The 22,816-nt window shown below is 44.8% G+C and overlaps 1 protein-coding gene across 1 annotated transcript in view; it reads right to left on the bottom strand.

Annotated features, from left to right (window-relative positions):
* DHX57 (DExH-box helicase 57) overlaps positions 1 to 22,816 on the bottom strand; it is a 531,935-nt gene that overhangs the window by 318,915 nt on the left and 190,204 nt on the right. Inside the window, exons 8-10 of the mRNA XM_069235106.1 lie at positions 17,916 to 18,111; positions 4,788 to 4,912; positions 3,794 to 3,927 (exon numbers count right to left, since the gene is read on the bottom strand). Of these exons, the coding sequence (XP_069091207.1) occupies positions 3,794 to 3,927; positions 4,788 to 4,912; positions 17,916 to 18,111 (455 nt within the window). The remainder of the gene's footprint in view (positions 1 to 3,793; positions 3,928 to 4,787; positions 4,913 to 17,915; positions 18,112 to 22,816) is intronic.

Genomic DNA, 22,816 nt, shown 5'->3' on the forward strand with positions numbered 1-22,816 from the left:
TGAGGAGTTTTTTGGTGTTTCACCACTGCAGACAGTGGTAAGCTTGATGGCCGACCAAAACTAGATCTTCAAATTAACCCTTCGCTTGAGTTAATCGGTGCGCTAAGCACTTCTGCATAGGACGCATGGTCAGTCTGGCATGAGGTACTAAGGCCATACATGAAGCCATCATACTTAGGAGACACATGACTGTCCTCACTGTTAGTTGTTGATGAGGCTGGAATTAGGGAATAAGTGCTTGGAAGGACTGAATCCGGGAGGCACTGGGGTAAGCGATCCCCCCCCCCCGTTGTGAGCGGAGGATGGCTCCCTGGTATGGTTGTATTTGAAGTGGTTGGAGGTGAAGTATGACTGAGCTCAAGGTAAAACCTAGTTGATGAAGTATGTTTATGGTGGCCTGATTGCGTTGCAAGCGTTTTTGATGAGACACACGTTTGATGAGCCAGTAGTCTAGGAATGGAAAGAGGTGTATATTTTTGTCTGCGCAAGTGAGCAGCTACTATTGCAAGACATGTGCTGAAGATTCTAGGGGCGGTTGTGACCCCATAAGGAAGTATCCCAGAGGGCTCTGTCATAGCGGGAGAGGAGTCCAAAAGAGTTGGTGATCATCCAGTGGTTGGCAGACTGGGAAGCCACCCTCTTACCAGCTGTATCTATTTTCTTGCTTTCTTTATTTGGGTGGGGTGCCTCATTAGAGGTCTGTGAATTTGCCCTTTTCCTTGCTGTGGCGACCACTAAAGAGTCAGGCGGTAGTGGATTTCTTACCTACCCTTCATATGATGACAAACGCCTTGACCAGGTCCTTAAAACTATCAGGTGTGTGTCTAAGCATGCCTTTGAGTATCGCCAGGTATCGTGCTGAGCGTTGGCTAGAGGAAAATGTTTCTCTAGTGGTACTGTGTGAAGCTGAACCTTGTGATAAGAGGCAGACTTACCTATCATGTCATGTTTTGCAGTGGTGTTCTCTGGAGGAGGAAGTTTGGCCCACTACAGACCAGTGATCTGTGTCTGCAGGTGGTTCTTTGACATAGGTGTCCTACAGATCATTGTGTTTTGGAATGGAGAATTAATCTTTGTCACCCCATTCTCCCCTGGAAGAGTGGATGGAACCCTCTGGAGAATATTTTGCATATGCAGGAGATGAAGCCAGTGGGAAGTTTGTGCATGGTGCAACAGGCAGTGGTGATGGGCTGAGGCGCATTGGGCTTGAAGCCTTATTGACCTTTTTCCTGTGCTTTGGTGGGACCGGTATCTCCAAGGTTTCTTCAAATCTTAAATGCCTCTTGGCTGGTTGTGCTCTGGTAAAAGGAGGATTTTCCAGAATTCAACCAGTGTCTGGGTGCATGACTAGCTGTTTCTGCCTAAAGTCTATTTCTTCCTGCAACCGTTGGAGCACAGGCTCCAGAAGTTCGGACCCAAGCGTCTGCTTGGAGAAGGAGTAGGATTTCAGCTCTAATGCAGACTTCGGTCCAGATGGTTTCGATGTCGAGGGTCTTGGATCTGAAGATGCCGCTTTCGGCGCAGAGGTGGAGCAGTGTTTCAGCACCAACGCGTTCAACTCCGCGGATCAGCTGATGATGGGGAGTCAGCTGTGGACCATGAGTCTTTTGCTGATCTTTCAGCGCTGAGCAGGGGATGGCTGTATCCAATGCAGCTGTGTGTGCCAGCATGGCCTGAGGGCAGTGGTGGCCCATGTGAAGACTTTGGCCGGTCGGAACTGTTGGGCTGCACTGTAGGGAGGTTTGCAGGGTTTGAGGCCAAAATGAAGGGGGCACAGTATTCACTGCTTGGCCTGGTGGGACATGCTGTATCTCCAACTCGGAGCCTGTGCTTTTTTTATGGCAAAAGGTGCCCTCATCCTCTGTGGACACCTGGGTAGGAGCCTCTTTTTGAAGGTCCTCAGATTAGAAGAGATCTGGTGTGTCTTTGGCCCTGCGGTAGAACATCTCAAGTCGTTGAGCTCCTTGGTCATGATCGTCTTCTTGGACCAAAAGGACTTGTAGGCCTCGCAAGTAGCTTCCTGATGTTCCTGAAAGAGGCATAAGTTACATACCTGATGTAGGTTGGTGTGTGGAAACTTGGTGTGGAGGCGAGGGCAGAAACAGAACGATTTCTGTTTCATCACCTCACCAGATGGACATGATGCAGATGGGACTTTGAAAATAGAGAACTGCCCCAAATGGCAAAGGCCCATAGGGCCAGAGATTGATTTGAATTGCCAGACGAGATCAATGAAAGAAAGATGGGGATTTAGAAATAACCGTGATTAAAACAACACTGATGTTAAGGCCTAAATGCTAGGAAACAAAAATGTTGATACAGAGCAGAGGAGCACACGTCCGAAATCGAAAGCAGCAGAGAACAATCTAACAATCTAACAATGATTGTGTGCATTACCAGCAAGAGGAGGAGTCACCATACCTATGACTCAAAAGACTTTCTTTGAAAAAAAACAACTTGCAAAAATCCGAGCCCAACACTAGATAGCTGGATTATAATGAGCATGCGTATATAGTGCCACACATGCCTCGAACATGACAGTCTTCTGTTGCACACTTGAATTGTCAAATCTAAAAAATTGACCTTATTTATATTTTGAGTAATGGTAAAGTTCAGTTCCTTTGTATGATTGTTCAACCTCTGATAGAATTCTTGCAAGAGATTGGTGGGTCCTTACTAGACTGTGAGCACATGACCTATGTACCTATACCATCTCTTGATGGCATGTTTGAAGGGGTTGGCCTCACCATACAATCCATTTGTGCTCAAAGAAGCACATATACAACTTTGCAACTTCTGGAGCAAAGCTGCACCCCATAGCTACACCCTTAACTTTAAGGAATATTTTGAAAACGAAAAACATTTTTTTTAAACACATGGATACTAGTTCAACTGGAAGCTCAATAGGAACCTGATAAGGACAATGACAAGTTACAGTTGTATTTCTTTGCTCATTTAGACTACTTTGGGTTTTTCGTTGTGTACAAAATCTTTTTGCTAATATGATTTTAACAATTTTACATGTTTGCTTTAAGGGAGGTATAAGATAATAATTGTTTTGGATGCCTGTTGTTTTGATCTTATTATTAACAATAAATGAACGTCTTGGAGTAATAAGAACAGAGATAAGTGGTGGTTACACTATTTAAAGCAGCGAATAGTATTTTTGTACTTCAGTCACTCAACCCACCTGCATCAGTTTTGTTTCAGGTCCGAAGTAACATCTGTGCTCTTTCTATTCTTGCCAGTTATTATTTTTTATTGTTTGGATACTTGGATATACTCCTGGTCTGGCGGGTCGTATGAGCAAACCTCTCTGTGTGTTTATGTATTAAAACCTGCAGCAGTACAGACACTGATGTTGTTCTGTAATGTTCTTTAACATGATTCACAATGAAAGACTGAAAATTAAAAAAAGAAGAGAGGGGAAGCAAGACAGAGAGGGAGAAAGAGTGAGAGAAAGTGAAAGAGTGAGTGTCTGTATTTGTTTTCTGCAGGTTCCTTTCTGTATGTGCTGTACCTTTTCTGTTCCTTAAAAGAGGAGTGCAGTGCTGCTGCCAATACTCTATATATGATTTGCTCAAGAGAGGAATTTGTGCTACTACCTTTGTAAATTAACAATCCTGTATGTGGTGTACCCTTTTCTCTACGTGTAAATAAGTGTGTAATGCTGCTGCCCATCTTTCACCTGTTTAAGCTCCTGTTCTTAGTTAGCCTTGAGAAACTCTCTTCATTACATAAGATCTCAAACGTTATTCTTCAGTGGTGCTTTTTAAGCAGTTACTGTACTCACCTGGTATATTTATGACTGGACATGATTTGAAATATTGCGAGAAGAGTTCTGCATTCAATGTAGCACTCATGAGTATAACACACATGTCTGGTCTCTGAAAAATTACATCCTTCAAAACCAGCAGCAGGAAGTCACTGCAGAAAAAACAAAGTACTGCTCAGTTTAAAGTCACAGCAGTAACAAGAGTATATGTACATATACCTTGTCAATTTTAGCACTTTAAACAAGGAATATTGCATACACAGAACAACATGAAAAACACAAGTAATATTATTAAAAATGGGTTAAACAAAACCCAGGAACAAGTGTGCAACTTAGAGACCCCTGGTCAACAGTCAAGTACTTTCGCTTTTGATTATGTGTTTTCTGGAAAGTTATTCTATTTGTTTAACACTTTCCTTTACACAAACCATTATCATAGGATATTAGATGTACAATATTATATTTTTATGATTTGTATTCGGCTTTGCAGAGAAGAAAACCGATCACATTAGCATAGCAGCAACAAATATTCTAGAATGACTCCTCTCCTTAGTAACATTTACTTAGGCACACTTTTTAGCAAGCCTTAATTCGGTGCCTTGCAGGTCTCCACCAGCAATAAAGCTCAGTTTGTCAAATTTATGGAAAATGCTGCAGGGGTGCTTTCGTAAATCGCTGTTTTTACCCAGCACGTTTTAGTCCGATGCTAAAGCAGTTTAAAACGACTGAAGGGTGTCTGTAGTAACTGGTGTTGATTGGCGTAGACATCTATGACTGTTATTGCTTCAGATATTAACCAAACTGGGTTAATTGCCAATCACTCTTTAATGTACTCTAATGAGTCAGATTGTTCCTAGAACTGTTACTGTACATGTGGAATTGTTTTTAGTTGTAGATCACACTATAGTCTTTATGGTATTTTTAAAACATGTCTTTGTGGTTTGTGCTGTGTTAATTAACAATGAGATACATAAATTTGATTTGATTATGTATATTGGATGTAAATATATACCTCTCTTCGGTTCTTTCATGAACTTCATCAACAATCACATGAGTGACCCCTTGTAGGCTTGTGTCTGCCTCGAGCCTTCTCAGAAGCACTCCAGCAGTACAGTATAACAATCTGGTGGCCAGGGACTAGAATAACAAAGAAAACAAATAGAAGTATTCACTAAAAAAGTGCAGTTGAAAGGTAAAATATTTTAATGCGGGGTAGCAAATCTGTAGGAATATATGCAATACAAAATTTCAGTTGATTTGATTCTAAGCATATGCCATAGGACCTCAATGTACCTGAAATTCATCACTTAAGGTTGCTAAACAAACATCAAGGCAGAGTCACCACAGAAGAAAAGACGGCCCCCACAGGAGACCAACTTGAAGAGGACCCAAGAGTTGCAGAGGAGCCCACGCAGCATAATTTAAGAAGGGTCCCACGCCGCAGGAGAAGCATGCAGACAGCTGTGCATCGTAGGGAAGAGTGCTGGGGACTGGGGCTACACAGAGCCTGGAGATGCCAACAAGCCTTGGTAAATGCAAGAGACGCAGTGCACGGGGGTTCTGTCCTGCGTGGGAAGGCAAGGGCGCCCCTCCACCAAAGCTGGACAGCTGGCAGAGAGGACCAAGGAGATCACTCCAGACCACCACCCGTGATGTAGGATCCACGCAGCTCAGGCTGAGAGGAGATTGATGCAGCCGGTCGTTGCTGTTGGTGCCAGTGGATGCAGGGGAAAGACTCCTTCACTCCGAGGTAGATTACTTCTTCCATCTCGTTTAGACTGAAGACTTGCTGCCCTCAGAGGATGCACAGCCGGGGAAATGTTGCAGGAGCTGGAAGGAGCTGTGGAAACAATGTTGCTAGCAGAGTCTTCGTCATAGATGCACATTGTTGGTTCCTGGAGGTTCCAGTCGTGGTTCCAGAAGTCGAAGTAGAGATTGCAGAGGAGTCCTGCTGGACTCTTGCAAGCCGAATCTGAGGAACCACCCAAGAAGGAGACCCTACATAGCCCTGGAAGGGGGATTGGTCACCTACCGGGAGGGGGCTCTGAAGTCACCTGCCTCACCTGGCCACTCAGATGCTCCCAGAGGCCTTTGCCCACATTGGATTCAAGATGGTAGAATCAAGGGACCCTCTGGAGGAGCTCTGGGCACCACACCTGGGGTGGTGATGGACAGGGGAGTGGTCACTTCCCTTTCCATTGTCCAGTTTTGCGCCAGAACAGGGACTGGAGGTCCCTGAACCAGGGCAGACTGGTGTATGCAAAGAGGGCACCAAATGTGCTCTTCAAAGCATACCAGTGGCTTGGGGAGGCTACCCATCCCAAGGCCTGTAACACCTATTTCCAAAGAGAGAGGGTGTTAGCCCTCTCTCCCAGAGAAAATCCTTTGTTCTGCCTTCCTGGGCTTGAGTTGATTAAGCAGCAGGAGGACAGAAACCCATCTGAGAGGTGCCCAGAAAACCCCAGAAAGCTGTTGGTAGCAATGCTGGGGGTCCTCTAAGGAGCCCCCAGAGTGCATGGAATCAAACTTCCAATACTGGCAACAGTATTGGGATAGGATTCCAACATGTTTGATACCAAACATGCCTAGGTTTGGAGTTACCCTTATATAGCTGCACATAGGTAGTGACTATGTCCAGTACACGTGTAAAATGGCGTCCCTGCACTCTCAAAGTCCAGGCAAATGGAGCTGGAGTTTGCAAGGGCACCTCTGCTCATGCAGGAGTGCCCTCACACACAGTTACTTGCACCCTGCCCTCTGGGGTAGGAGGGCCTACCATAGGGGTGGCTTACAGTGACCTGGTGCTGTGGCCGGTAGTAAAAAGGTTGCAGGCACCCTTTCACGCAGGCTGCAATGGCAGGCCTGAAGATACACTTTGCATCGGCTCCCTACTATGGGTGGCATACTACATGCTGCATCCCATGGGAGAACCCTGGTACCCTAAAGCCCTGGGTACCATATACTAGGGACTTGCAAGGGGGCACAAGTATGCCAAATGTGGGGTGTGTGTGGTCCAAGCAACCAAGTTTAAAGAGAGAGAGCATAGTCACTGGAGTCCCAGTGAACGCAGTCAAAACATATTGACAGCAGGGAAAAAGTGGGGGTACTCATGCCTGAAAGAGGGTACTTTCCTTCATCACTGTCCACCAGGTACCATATTTGGGACCTGTTTGTCTAACTCCGTAGCATATTGTGCATTGGGGAATAGGATTGCATATTGTTAGACCTGGCAGCTCTTGGCGTGGTTTCCCTGTACTTTCTTCCTCTGACCTCCTCTTTTTGGACCCTGTGCTGTAATTCGTTTTTTGCTGATTTTGATACTCTGGGCACTTCACCACTGCTAACCAGTGCTAAAGTGCAAGTTTTGTCTGTCTAAAAGATATTGGTAATTGGTTTTCCATGATTGGCACATTTGTTGTACTGGTAGGTCTCTCCAGTAAAGAGCACTATGGGTACCCAGGGCCTGTAAATCAAATGCTACTAGTGGGCCTGCAGCACCGATTGTGCCACCCACATGAGTAGCCCTGTAAACATGCCTCAGACCTGCCACAGCAGTGTCTGTTTGTGCAGTTTTGCACTGCCAATTCGACCTGGCAAGTGTACCCATTTCCCACGCCCAAACCTTCCCTTTTATTTCATGTAAGTCACCCCTAAGGTAGGGCCTAGGTAGCCCCATTGGTAGGGTGCAGTGTATTTAAAAGGTAGGGCAGGTACTTGAGTGTTTTGCATGTCTTAATAGTGAAATACTACCAAATTCGTTTTTCACTATTGCAAGGTCTATCCCTCCCAGATGTTAATATGGGAACTGTCATTAAATGTCTTTTAAGTTCAGTTTCCCAAGTGGAGTTTGGGGTCTCTGAACTCACAATTTATTTATGCATCTTTTGGTAGAGTTGGTTTTTAGATTGTCTGTTTGAAAATGTCACTTTTAGAAAGTGGACATTTTCTTGCTTAACCACTCTGTGTCTCTGCCTGCCTATGGAATCCACGTTTGGGTCACACTGACAGTTGGGCTATTTATGAATTCCTTCTACACAGTGATAAAAAGGGAGCTGAGGTGTGTCCTGCATATCCTGATGAGTCTTCCTGCGCTGCGGCAGGGGGAGGGGGGGTTGTGGGGACAATAGGATACCTGCACCTGAAAGGGCTGCTATCGTCCCCACACAATGCAGTCTCCAACCCCCTGGAGTGTGTCTGGGGCCTCGCCTGGGCAAGGCAGGATCTTGTGAACAACAGAGACACTCCTTTGAAGTTTGTCTACTTCAAAGGTGGAAATGAGTATAATTAGTGGACATAAAACCTCTGACTTTTAGATTACTTCTGCATCAAGAGGAACCTCTGCCAAGGAGAAGAGCTTGATGCATGAGGAGGACCTGCCTGCTGCTTTTCTGTGCTGGCCTGTTACTGCTGCTTCTGCCTTAAGAGGGAAAGGACTGGACTTTGCGCTCTAAAATCCTGTTTGTAAAGTATCTTCAAGGGCTTGGACTAAGCTTGCTTCATGGTAAGAAGTCTCAGGGACATCAATGACGTCTCCTGCCAGCACCTGGGCACTCCTTCTGGGGACCCCGACTTGCCAAGTGCTGCCAATCCAGTTCCTGGGCCCTTGGAAGTGAGCTCTGGTGGGAAAACAAGTCTATCCACGCACCCAGACTCCGGACGACTCCAGAACCGGCACTGCTGCAGGATCCCGTGCCGCTGCCTGCAACCCGAAGCCGTAGTCCCCACTGGAGTGAGACGACCATAACCAACACCGCAAGCCCGAAGCCGCCGCAGACTCGCCGAAGTCCCACGACTCTGCACGTACCGAAGGGCCGTGTCATCAACATCCGTGACACCAGACTCCGCCGCAGCGCCTAGAGTCCGTGATGTAACTGCAACCCTGGAGATCGCCCATCGCGTCTTGACCTGCCAGATTCATCAACCCTGTCGGATCATCAGGAACCTATGCCTTGCACGGACGCCGTGTCACCTCCCATGCTCTGCAGTAAGGAACCGCTGCTGCACCAGATGCAGTGACGTCTCACCTCCCCGACTCCGCGCATCGGCTTGTTTCCTCGTTTACCAAAGGTATTGTGCCTGGGGGTCAATGTGACTCCGTGACCGGCCCCATCCTCCTCGCGAGTGGCATCGGATTTTGGTAACGACTCGGTCAATGACGTCACAATAGCCCCAGTTGGTGTTATTGTGTTTCTAAGTGCTATACTGAAGTTTAATATTTTCAAATTCGTATCTTTGCTTGTGTATGTTGGATTTTTGTTGTTTTGGTCTTGTTTTACTCAGATAAATATTGGCTATTTTACTAAACTGTGGTGTTTGCACTGTGTTGCTGTGTGTGTTTGTACAAATACTTTACACATTGCTTCTGAGATAAGCCTGACTGCTTGTGCCAAGCTACCAAGAGGGTGAGAGCAGGGGTTATCCTAGGTGTGTATCGCACTTACCCTGACTAAAGTGAGGGTCCCTACTTGGACAGCATATAAACTGACAACGAGCTAGAAACTCAATTTCTAACACATACACAGCACAGCAGAGACCCACACCCAGTACTTGGTACAGACAAAGTTGGGCCTTCGTTTAAGGATACATGCATTTGGAATAGACTTGGTATGCGACAGGGATGGGTGTGTAATTTGTCTTGTTTTTAAAATAAGGTCTTTTTTAGGTATAGGGTAAAAGATGATTGTATACTTAACCAATTTGATGTATTTAGTGCAAATCCAAAAAAGAATATTACCAACATAGTAATTCAGTAATTCAATATTCATTTTAGAAAAAAAAACAGTGTGCACATATTCTAGTCTACACAAAAAAAACGATTCCATCCTTATTCACAACTACACCTCACACTCACTCATATTTAATCATTCCTACAATTACTTTATTCCAAGCTTAAAACACATTTACAAACTAAGTAATTGCTCAACATTCAATTTCAGGTTTATACATACAATCCTCTGTTTAGCTTAGGTTTTTTTTTTTTTTTACATAAAAAAATCAGTATTATAAAACACTGTTGGCACCAACTGAGGTTTTAGCCATGCGGTCAGTGTCAAATTCTTTCACTGGTACCATTCCAATATTCAATCTCATAAAAAGTTTGTCCCCATTGTTCACTATGTTTAAGTTTATTTGTGGTACAAATGTAAATAAAAAAAATGAATTCTGATACTTGGATCAACTTTTTTTAAACTTACATCAATAGGTTTACTATCTATTGATTATATATCAATATGGGGTTTATTTATCAGTTAGTCCCCACTTACATTTATTCAAAATTAAACAAAGTTCTCCTTATTTGCCAGTCAGTAATTGAATGTAGTAGAGTAAGCACTTTAATTCAATACACAGTATATATATTTTTGATATTGATACATTAAAAAAAAAAGTTATGTGGTATTTAATGCCTCGTAGTTGCATAGAAGAACAAGTTACTTACCTTTGGTAGCGCTTTCTCTGGTTGATACAATATCTCCCTGTGGATACCTCACCTTTTGAATATCCCCATGAGCCAGCATTCCACAGAAACATTTCTTCATAGCTCTCCCACGTCGACGAGGATGTCACAATAGCACAGCTTCACATGCGACTCCATGTGACGTCACTGGAGCCATAAGAAGTCCTCGTCGGGTGCTGACGTCGGTTTCCACCCACTTTTTTCATGTCTTCGAGACGAAAGGGTGAAACCAACATGACAGATGCAACAACATGTTGCGAACCAGATACAAAAATAGACCAATATGTCTATGCCTTGGGAAATATATACATAATATACAAATAGATTCACAAACAGGGAAGCAGGTAGATCAGTGAGGAATCCACATGTAGATACTGTAGCCACCAGAAAAAGTGCTACCGAAGGTAAGTAACTTGTTCTAATGATGGATACATCTACCTGTGGATTTCTCACCTTTAGAATAAAATCCCCAAGCAGTCCAGTGCTCAGAGGTGGGTACCTGTCTACCTATACCAACAAATCTTGCAAGACAAAACAGGTAAAGTGACTGTCCATCCTCACCTCTGAGTCTAAGCAGTAATGCTTCGCAAAGGTTTGGAGGGAGGCAAAGTTGCTGCCTTACAAATGTCAACAACAAGGGTCACCCCTAGCCAAAGCAGAGGTGGAAGACTTCGCTCTAATGGAATGAGCTCCTATACCTTCCTGAGGCTCCTTGTTAGCCATGGTGTAGGAGATCTTAATACAAAGGATGATCCTCTTGTGAATTGACTTTCCTTTCAACTTGCCAATGTACCCCACAAAGAGCTGATCAGCAAGTCTAAACTCTTGTGTTCTGTCTATTTAAAATCTGACCTCTCTCTTTGGGTCCAAGCGATGAAGACTTTTCTCCTCCTTAGAAGAATGAAGAGGAGGATAAAAAGTAGGAAGGGTGATAGTCTGGCCCAAGTGGAAGGAAATAACCACCTTTGACAGGAAAGCAGCTCTGGTTCTCAACACCAACTTATTCATGTAGAAAGTTGTGAAAGGAGGCTTAACACTAAGGATCTGCAATTCGCTAACACGCCTAGCAGATGTTATGGCTTCTAGGAAAACTGTGTTAAAAGTGAGTAACCTCAAAGGACAACTATGTAAGAGTTCAAATGGAGAACCCATTAAAAAAGTAGGAACTAAATTAAGATCCCACTGAGACATTATAAACGGAGTGGGGGGATATCTACAAGTAAGTCCCTTAATAAATCTTAACACTATAGGGACCTGGAACAAAGGGGTCAGGTAAACATAGGAAAGCCGAAAGGGCAGACAAATATCCATTAACTGTTGCAATTGCACAACCTTGCTGCGCCACAGAAAGTGCAAAACATAGAACATCAGGATAAATGGGCTCTTATAGGATCAATAGAATTTTCTTCGCACACACTTTACAATTTTAGCCCATCTGCCAGTGTACACTGACTTGGTGGAGTGTCGCCTGGCACATAAGATAACATCCATCACGTCAGGGGGGAGGGAAAAAGAACTCAGGTTGCCCTGTTTAATCTCCAGGCATGTAGGTGCAGGCTTTGGAGGTGTAGGAGCTTGCAACTGCGAGAGAAGGTCTTCCCTGTGAGGGATAAGGAGCGAAGAGAACAGTGAGAGTTAAAGGAGGTCTGTGTACCACACCCTTCTTGGCCAATGCGGGGCTATTAATATGACTTGGGCCCCGTCTTGGCAAATCTTCCTCAGACCCTGAGGAATCAAAGGTATGGGGGAAATGCACAGCAGCTGGGAGCCCCAGTCCAACTGAAACGCGCCCCCAGATACTGGAGGCTGCAGAACGACAGCAGTGCAAGTTCTTGTGAGTGGCAAACAGGTGCATCTCAGCAGTCCCCCATAGCCGGAAGATGTGTAATACCACCTCCAGATGAAGACGCCACTCGTGATCAGGTGAAAACTGTTGGCTGAGACTGTCCGCAAGTACATTCAGGAATCCTGCCAAGTGATCTACTACAATGCAAATCTGATAGTGCTGAGCCCAGACCCAGAGTTGTAGAGCCTCTCTGCAGAGAAGGTGTGCCTACACCTCTGTTTATTTACCACATTCCAGCAGTATTTTCTGTAAAGAGCTGCACTAACTGACTGCAGAGGGGAGCAAGGCCTTAAGAGCTAGACGTATTGCCTACAGCTCCAACAGATTGATGTGTAACAACTGTTCCTGTGGAGAACAAATTCCCTTGATCTCCAGATCCCCCAGACGTGCTCCCCACCCTAGAAAGGAGGCATCTGTTATTACTGTGGCCTCTGGAGGTGGAGGAAAAAACAACCTTCCCTGAGATAGACTCCCGTCCACACTCCACCCCTGAAGATTCGCTACAGTGTCTCTGGAGATTCTGACGGACTCTCTGAGATCTCCGTTGTGCTGAAACCAATGCCTGCGGAGGCACCACTGAAGGGCCCTCATGTGCCAGTGTACATGGGTGACCAACACAATACAGGAAGCCATCAGACCAAGCAGGCATAAGACCTTCAGGACTGGAACCATTGCTCCATTCTGAAACATCCGAACCATAACCTGAATGTCTTGAATCCTCTGCAGAGGAGGACTGGCACAATTCACTGTAGTGTCCAGTACTGCCCCTATAAACAGGGTGCGCTGGGAGGTGAGACTTGGACACATTTATGGGAAAGCCCAGGATGTCCAACAACTGAGTTGTCAACTGCAAGTGATGCAACACCAATTCTGGAGACTTGGCTTTGTGCAGCAAATCGTCCAGGTAAGGGAATACCGGTTTTTCTCACCATCTGGGATGCAGAAGTAAGAGCAAACTAACAGGCCGCATAGTGATAATTTTGGGATCCCACCATGAAATGGAGATACTTCTTGTGCGTTTGCACAATGGGGATGTGAAAATATTTACCCTGAAAATCGACTGAAACCACTAGGTCTTCTTGGTCCATTGCAAGAAGCACCAGTGCTAGGGTCAGAGTTAAAAAAAACCTGCTTGAGGAACCAATTCAAAATCTCGAGATCTAGTATGGGATGCAAACAAAGACACAAACAAACCTTCCCTTTTGGGGATTAGGAAGTGGCACGAGTAACATCCCTGACCCCGTTCCTGCTCTGGAACTTACTACACTACAATCTTAAAGATTAGTGTTTGGACCTACTGCTGAAGCAACAGGAGATGTTCTTCGGAACAAAAACTTTGTCGAGGAGGGAAGGGAGGAGGAAAGTCCTGGTATGGTAGTGTGTATACATTTTCTACAATACTCAATACCCACAGGTCCAATGTTATTGACCTCCACTGGGGTAGAAAATTTATTATCCGGCCTCCCACTGGTAAAGCATGCTCCAAGATGGCGGAACTATGGCTGCTTTCCTGTAATATTGCCCGAGAAGAGGAGGAGGAAGGCTGAAGGGAAGAGACCATGGTGTCACTTCTGAAGAACAGGAAGCTTGCACCACCAAGCTTTCAGGTGTTTGATGATTGCTTAAAAACAGAGGATCCCCTGGTGCAGTCTTGTATGTTCTGGCAATGGGACGAGACACTGCCAGGGCAGACCAGGGTTTCTGCCAAATGTCTAACACAGGTTCAGACAAAGTTGCATTAAGTTGCAAAAGTGATTCTGACACCGAAGCAGCAGAATGAAGGACCATTATCAGCAAATTATGTTTAAGTTCAGCTGAAAGCAGGGTCAACGCAAGCATGTCAGCATCTAATCTTATCACCATGTGATATGAAGTGACCTCAAGTGGAGGCACGCCCTTTGGTGACAATTCCCACTCTGGGGAAGTGTTCAGACCACCCGCCACACCCAGTCCTTGTAAGTCAGCATCATGCAACAACATTTCTCCTTCCTCCAAGTTAGGATCCTGCTGTGGACAGAAATGCTGTTCTTCCTCTAGAAGCCGTTGAAGTTGTCTGCTGGAACTGTGTCTCGACTCCAGCAATGGCGCCGGTGACATCAGTATCAGCGTGGAGGACTTGGACACTGGAGAAGCAGAATCCCCAGGGACTGGAGTTGAACAATACGACGCTGGCATGGAGCTTCCAGACACCAGCGCAGACGCAATCTGTGCCGATGATTCCAGCCAGGTGTCAGTTGGTGAAGAAGTCATCTTCCACAGAACCAGAAAAGGCCAGGGAAACTGGGCCATTGGCATGAAAGGCAGGAACGAAGCCTGCTGATACGGCGCGGGGAAACCTCCCAGGGAATAAGACAGCAGATCCATGAGGCCTGCAGGCGCACCAGTCGGAGTCAGGGCCTTGGGGAAAAAAAATGCTACACATAGCATTGAGGAAGCTGCAAGGATCAGTTCCAGGAGCAGGGAAATTTGGATACACTTGCTCTTGTCAATGAGGCTGAGGGAGAACTGGAGTCGGAGGGACTACTTCTGGCTCCGGATCAGGAGGCACAGGTGAAGTCGATGGTATCACTGGTCTCAATGGACTCAAAGGCAGCATCGGACCAGTGACAGAGGATGAAGCCGGAGAGTCTTCGGTCGACCTTGGACGCAGAGATACCGATGTCAGAGAAACGTCTCTTGAAGATCAGCATTGGAAGCTGACGCCGCTTCTTCTTGTGCTTCCTCTTTGATGACTTCGAGGAGTGGGGAGACGGAGAATCCGAGCGAGGCCGTGACTTCATAAGATTCTTTGTCTCTTTCCTCGCCTTGGCTTGAAGAGCTTCCCCTACCTTTCTTTCAGGGCCTTCGGGTTCATCTTGTGACACAAGGAACAGGCGTGGACGTCGTGGTCAGAGCTGAGATACCAAAGACAGACATCATGAGGGTCTGTGATCGACATCTGGCCCTCGCACTGTCGACAGGGCATGAATCTGAACTTCCTCAGTGGAGACATTGTTGCAAAAAAAAAACAAAAAGACTCTGCTGATCTTCCTTCCAAAAACACTGTAACCAATAGTAAACTAAGGGAGAGAGGGAAAAAACATTACACGTTGAAGGCACAAAAAAAGGGAACTGACGTCAGCACGCCGACGAGGACTTCTTATGGCTCTAGTGATGTCACACAGAGTTGACTGTGGAGCCATGCTATTGTGACGCCCTCATCGAAGTGGAAGAGCTATGGAGAAAAGTTTCAGTGGAATGCTGGAGCATGGGGATATTCAAAAGGTGAGGAATTCACAGGTAGATATGTCCATCGGAAATAGCATTTTTAAATTAAAAAATAAGTCTTAATTCTCAGACATCTTCTTACCAATATCTATACACAAGAATCATTATGAACTAAACGTTATTTCAAAATAACTAGTATAAGCGTAAGCGACCTTGATGTTATTATTTTTATGAGATTGTCACCTCCAAAAAAAGCATGTGTGAAAAAAAAGAAAAACTACAACCACCAAAGCTAATCATCTCATTAATAGCTCAAGGCTAACAACAAAAGCTAGGCGTGATTCAAAACTATTAAAAACAATTCCAGCCTTTTCTCTCCATACATGATATGTATCCCATGTCCAGTAGAAAAAATAACAGAAATAAATTAATATTTCATTAAGAAATGTGCAAAGACTACCTATTGACAAATCAACCTCTCAAGCTGTAAAACTCACATATACTCATATGTGCTCATCTTTGGCAGTCCTTCAAACCACTGAAAACACAGCCCTTAACTACATCTCTTAAAATCAACAACCTAAAACATTCTCTTACACCAAACCCCTATGTCGGTGAGCTCATTTCAACATCTCCCATTAAATTATTGCCTCCTAAGGCGCTCACAACTGTTTCAAATATTATCAACACTTTCCTACTCACAGCCATCTTGTAGTTATTTTTGAAGATTGATGAAGCCACCTCTCTGCTACGAAAACCCAAACATGAACCAGATGGGCTATATAACTATCGCCCCACCACACATCTCTTCCTTGGAAACACTACTGAAAGATTAGTAGCTATCCAGCTTCTAGGACATGCCAATTTCCACAACCTCTGTCAAACCTACCAGTCTGGGGTTTTCTGTGGCTGAAGCCCAGAGGTTGCTACCATCCAGATAGCTGATGAATTTGTATCAATCTCGAAGAATGGCTTTCCACGTCTCTTGGTGTGGCTGGACTTGTCTGAGGCCTTTGACACCATTAATTACCAGGTCTTACTTGATACTCCATTGTGACTCATGGGAATGACTTCTATAGTTTTAAATTAGTTTACCTCACACCTTTCTTGCAGAAATCATTTTGCACAGATGGAGTAGTCCATATCCCCCATCAGTACCTGTCTCATCTGGAGTTCTTCAGGGTTTCATTCTCATTCTCTTGATGTTTAATCTTTACATGGAACTATTGGGAGTGCTCCTAAGCCAACAGGACATTGCTCTCTGCTAATGAGTTAACAACACCAAACTATACTTATCTTTAAGTGTCATTGGCTAAATACATTTTTTAATGTACATCCAGACTAGACTTCATGCAAACCATGATTTCCAGGGCCGGACTAGAAACAAAAATTAGCCCTGTGAAAATGTTTCAAACAAGCCACTCACTTTGGGAAGCCTCAACTAGACTGGGGTCCAGGGTACATGGTTTAGTCATTGGAACCCACACTGCTCTGAAAGCAGGTCCTTATCCTATAAGCTAGTGGGAAAACATCAGAATAATGGAGTACCAGAAAAACAGCCAGATCGGTCACAAGGATAATTACAGTACTTGAAATTCAACCCAAAAAAGATTGAGGGCCTGATTTTAAGTGCATCAGAAAGGGGACTCCCTTGCAACAGCAACTGAGTTACCCTTTCTGCCATACTAAAGATCCACCAGCCTCATTTAGTGATAGGTGGACCTTCAGTATGTCAGCCATGGAGACTACTCCGTCTGTCCTGACATATACCACCGACAGCCCGATGGAATAACGGCAACTGTAGATTTTGCAATTTTTTCGTCACCTGCCCTATTTAGAGTGGGAGAACAAATTCCAAGTTTTTGACCTCTACACAATGGGAGAAAACACCCATGAGGGGAAGGATCATTGTTTTTTTTATTTTTAAAAAGAAAATTACAATTTGGGATTTTCTTTATAAAAATAAAACAACAATTGAAAGTGTTTTTTATGTCTCCGATACATTGACAGAGCCATCCATTACACTTTCAATCCACTGACTGCCAATTTAAGAGAGTCCACCATAAGAAGAGACAACACTCCAAATACAGCAACTCTCAGAATAATCTTTACCCAAAGTGACTTCTCTTCCATATTCAGAGTAATGAGTTAAAGGTAGTGCCCCGGGAGTTTTGACTTTTGTAGACATTGTTAATTATTTTGAATTTATGCCAATGAGTAGAAGCCTCTGTCTTTTAGGGTATGAGGTCTATGCTGCTGACAAGCAACAAGGGGCCATATTCTGCAAGAGCTGTTAACTGTCTGAAGTAAAATTTAGCTGCTTTATGTGGGCTGAAAAAAGGTGACACATCAAGAATAGGAATCTATGAGTTTTCTCTTTGTCTATGGAGCTCACAGACATTCTGCCGGATGAATGGGCCAAAGAAAACATAAGGAACACTAAAATGGAGAAGGGCATGGCCTGTGGCAGACCAGAGCTTATCCAAGAAAGCAATAAAGCTCTCTAAGTTAAAGCATGATAGCGATTATGAAGTGCCAATTGCCCAGAGAAACAGAACAGAACTGTAAAAATCAGACATAGGGGAGCAAAATAGAAGGCAATTACTGCAATATTTGAGAGAAAATACGCCCACCTTCACGCTTTCCAGTCGAATTTGGTATCCCACAGTAAGTCCGACCCGTTCAGCTCTCTCCTTGGCTACACGCTCAGCTACAGTAATGGCAGAGATTCTGCGAGGCTGAGTACAGATGATGTTGGCCACTTGATCTGGAGGGCCTTGTAGGGAAGCATCCAAAATAAATTGCGGGATCTGTGTTGTTTTTCCACACCTAGGCAAAAAAAGTTATAACAGATTAAAAAAATATATATTATAATTATGAAATGGTATGTTACAAGGTGACATGAAGCTGGGCCATCCTTAAGAAACATAGCCATCTGCTGGTGGTGTCGACAAAGGATTTTTGGTGCTCTGGATCATTTAACCTTGTACTATCCAAGAACTATATAAAGATGCCTAAAACAGAACAAAATAAGTTACACCTTTTTTATATTCCAAATGTCGAAAAGTGATCATTTGCTGAAGCAAGGCAGAAAACGGTTGTATGTGAAATTAAAGTAGGTCGAAACAAAAACTAAAGATACAAAATTGACAATACTACCAAAAATAAAATTGTGAGCATTAAAATGGAAACTTTAAACAAGAGAACGTCAAAGAAAAATAAATGATTCTTCTGATATAGGGAATGTGTCTCCCTGAGGGCATCCTTTTTCGGACTGCTAAAGACTGGCCCTTGACTCCAACCCCTCTCTTCTAACTGTGGGTATCTGCACATTTGAGGAAAGGGTGCCAGAGCAAGACCAAAAATAAACAGACCTGGAAAGTTTAGGTTACACTGCCATGCTCTCCTCCCTTCCAGTTCAGTAATGGTCTCGCTCAGCTTCTCCTTCTTGATGAGTCTTTCCATCAGTGACGGGACTGATTGGCAGCATAAGGTCTAGGGGACTAGGTAGCACCACAACGACCCGGTCCATGTTTTCAGTCAAATGATGTACCTAAGCTGCATTCAAATCCTGACACCAAGGGCAATTGGGAACACTGCAACAGTAATGATAGGCCAGATAACAGGATCCCAGAGAAGTACAGCAACCTACCCTCCTTTTGTGGTCCACTGATATCCTCGTTAGTTGATTTTCCTGTCTTTATCCAATAGGTCATTATTTTCAAGGAAAAACAGGAAAGTGTCATTCACTTTGAGCTCAGCTAAATATAAGTTTTCAATTTTTTTTAAAAAACATTTTATGATAAGCCTTATTTTCAACAGTCCCTTCTCTACAGGCTACCACCAGGCTGCAATCTAACGAAAAAGAGCAATTTTGAAGTTTCAATACTAAACCACTCTGCCTTGTTCGTATCCATCACCATAAAGATGCCAGAAGCGAGTAAAAGAAGGAAAGAATGTTCCACTCTCCTCACTTCACTTTCTACAGTGATGGCTGAGAGTCTCCCTAGAACTCGCCACCACCACTACTTATACATGCGTATTTGTTGCATGATCCAGTTCTTTACGCAGCAGAACACTTTACGAAAAGTACAATACTCTTAGAAAAAAAAACAGATCTCTACACCTCCAAAGTAGGTATTCACAAGAAGTCATACTGTTGCATAATGAGTTGCGGATTCAGCAAGGGATCAACATTATCTTAGAAACAATCACAATAACTTACATAAAAATGTGTCAAAGAAATAAATAAGTGTACCACTGAGGGCCAAAGGCATGTCTTCACATGAGCAGCACATTTAGACTCCTTATTAAAGCCAAACAAAGTCCAGAAGTTCTTGGGTACTGATGCTTACTGCTGACAGCTTCAAGAATTGATATGGGTCCTGTTGCCAATCAATCTGACCAGCTGGCTAATCACTCGCTTGCATGTGCTCTGCAGCCACCTAGGCTTGTTGACTGGTTTGTCATTTGTCTCCACTCAAAACTGAGAGGTGAGACTCAAAGGGCAGCTTCTTGTATCATTCTCAGTAGAGGGTATTTATTTATTTAGGCTACAGTATGAACAATCAAAGACAAACTGAACTGGCTCTTCTCTGTTAGAAATGGGGTCTCTAAATGGCAGTGAGTTGCACCCTGTCCAAGTAGGGACCCTCACTCTAGTCAGGGTAAGGGAGTCACACAGCTAAGATAACCTCTGCTCAATCCCTTGGTAGCCTGGTTCAAGCAGTCAGGCTTATCTCAGAGGCAATGTGTAAAGTATTTGTAAGCACACACACAGTACCATACAGTGAAAACACCACAAAAGTACTCCACACAGTAAAACAAGACCAAAACAACAATCCAACATACACAATTAAAGATAAGAATTTTCAAAGATTAAATGCAGTATAGTGCTTAGAAATTCAATAGCTCCAACTGGAGCTATCAAAACGGCTTGACAGAGTCGCTTCCAACAGTTCTGCGCCACCCGCGAGGGAGCGCGGTTAGCCACAGAGTCATGTAGACCCCAGTTACAGTACTTTGGAAAACAACGAGGAAACAAAGATGTTGCACGGAGTATGGGAGGTTTGGCGTCGCTGGAGCCGGTGTGGCCTTGGCTTCTTATGGCCACAGGAAGGTAAGGCATTGGTTCCTTACTGCTAGGCAGTGGAGGTGAGGCATTGGTTTCTTACAGTTGCAGAGGTGATGTGGCATTGGGGCGAGGCAGAGGTTCCTTACAAGAAGGCAGGGTCAATAAATCCAGCAGGTCAAGAGGCAAGGCGTCAACTTTGCTGTGTCGCAATCCCACCACAAAGCTACAGGTGTTGCGGCGGAGTCCGGTGACACAGCACTTTGGACTCGCGCTGTGGTGGGACTTCGGAGGCGCTGTGGTGGTGTCCGGTCTGTGCTGTAGGTCACAGTTGTTGCACTCAGCGGGGACCACGGCTCCGGTGTAGGCAGCAGCGCAGGGTCATAGAGGGGCGCTGGTTCTGAAGTCATTTTGGAAGTCAATGCACTAGTTTCTTCCTTGTTGAAACAGAACTCACTTCAAAGAATCCACATACTGGATTTGGCACCACTTGGCAAGTCAGGACTCTCAGCAAGAGAGACCAGGCGTTGGCAGGTGAAGTATTTCATGTCCCTGAGACTTCTTAACAGGAGGAAAGCTCAGTCCAAGCCCTTGAAGAACCTTTGGAAGCAGGATGTAGAAAGAAAAGTCCAGTCCTTTCACTAATAGGACAGAAGCAGCAATCAGCAGGCCAGCACAACAAAGCAACAGGCAGAGTTGGCAGTCCCTCCTACACCATCCAGCACTTCTTCCTGGCAGAATTTCCTCAGTCAGAAAGGATTTTAATTATGTGGTTTCAGTGGTCCAGTACTTATACCCATTTCTGCCTTTGAAGTAGGCAAACTTCAAATAGATGTCACTGTAATGGACAAGACCCTGTCTTTCCTTGCCCTGGCCCCAGACACACTCCAGGGGGTTGGACATTGCTTTGTATGAGGACAGGCACAGCCCTATTCAGGTACAAGTGTCAGCTCCTCCCACCACTCTAGCTCAGGAAGACCCATCAGCCTGGTGATGGATCATCAGAATATGCAGGGGACACCTCCGCCCCCTATGAGTGACTACCTAGAATGATTGCACAAACAGCCCAACTGTCATCCTGACCCAGACGTGTATTCAGCAGACAGGCAGAGGCACAGAATGGTTAAGCAAGAAAATGCCTACTTTCTAAAAGTGGCATTTTCAAACTCACAGTTCAAAAACCAACTTCACCCAAAGATGTTTTTTAAAATGTGAGTTCAGAGACCCCAAACTCCACATCTCTATCTGCTCCCAATAGGAAACTACACTTAAAAGATACTTCAAAGTAATTCCCATGTTATCCTATGGGAGAGACAGTCCTTGCAATAGCGAAAAATGAATTTGGCAGTATTTCACCACCAGGACATGTAATGCACACCAGTACATGTCCTATCTTTTAAATACACTGTACCCTTCCCATGGGACTGCCCTGGGCCTACTTTAGGAGTGACTTACATGTAGTAAAAGGAAAGGTTTGGGCCTGGCAAGTGGTGCACTTGCCAGGTCGACATGGTAGTTTAAAACTGCACATACAGACTGCAAAGGCAGGTCTGAGAAATGTTTACAGGGCTACTCACGTGGGAGGCAGAATCAGTGCTGCAGGCCCACGAGTAGCATTCAGTTTACAGGCCCAGGGCTCACATAGTGCACTCTACTAGGGTCTTACTAGTAAATCAAATATGCCAACCATGGATAAACTAATCACCAATATAATTAACACAGGGAGCACTTGCACTTCAGGACTGGTCAGCAGTGGTAAGGTGCATAGAGTCCTAAAGCTGGCAAAAACGAAACGTAGCACAGGATCAAAAACAAGATGTGTAGGAAGCTGGCTCTGTATATACTATAATAAAATGCGATATAGGTGGTCATTATGAACATGGCGGTAAACCCCGCCCTTCCGGCAGTGGCGGTAACTACCAACAACATGCTGGCGGTCCAGACCACCAAATAATGAAGCAGATAAGAAACAACTAGTGGTCCATCCACACACCGCATTCTTTGTAGTCCCGACGAGGACGGAGGAGGCCGCCCACAGGCCGGCGGAAAGGACCCACCCGCCCACCAAATAATGAAGCACAAGATCGCCGGCAGTTCTGGGGCGGGAACCACCGCCACGCAAAGCGGGTGGAAACTAAAAAAAAGGAAACACTCACCGGAGGCACACACAACACACCGACGCCGACATGGAGAGAGAGTTGGAAATAATGCCAGTGCTGCTCCTTGCCATATACCTCCAAGACCGTGATCGCCGACAAAGAAGACAGCTGTAAGTACTGCAACATAGTACACATGGGAAGAAAGGGCACAGTTACACACCCACCCTGCAACGCACTCCCAACCCCTCCCACCATCCCAAGCCATACACACCATAAAAAGATGTACCAGGCACAAGCCAACAAACACCTGCACCAAAGTACACACATGTGCACACCACACCCCCACAGTGAAGCAATGAACAAC

The sequence above is a fragment of the Pleurodeles waltl genome, chromosome 5 (genome assembly GCF_031143425.1).
Source record: "Pleurodeles waltl isolate 20211129_DDA chromosome 5, aPleWal1.hap1.20221129, whole genome shotgun sequence".
NCBI lineage: Eukaryota > Metazoa > Chordata > Amphibia > Caudata > Salamandridae > Pleurodeles > Pleurodeles waltl.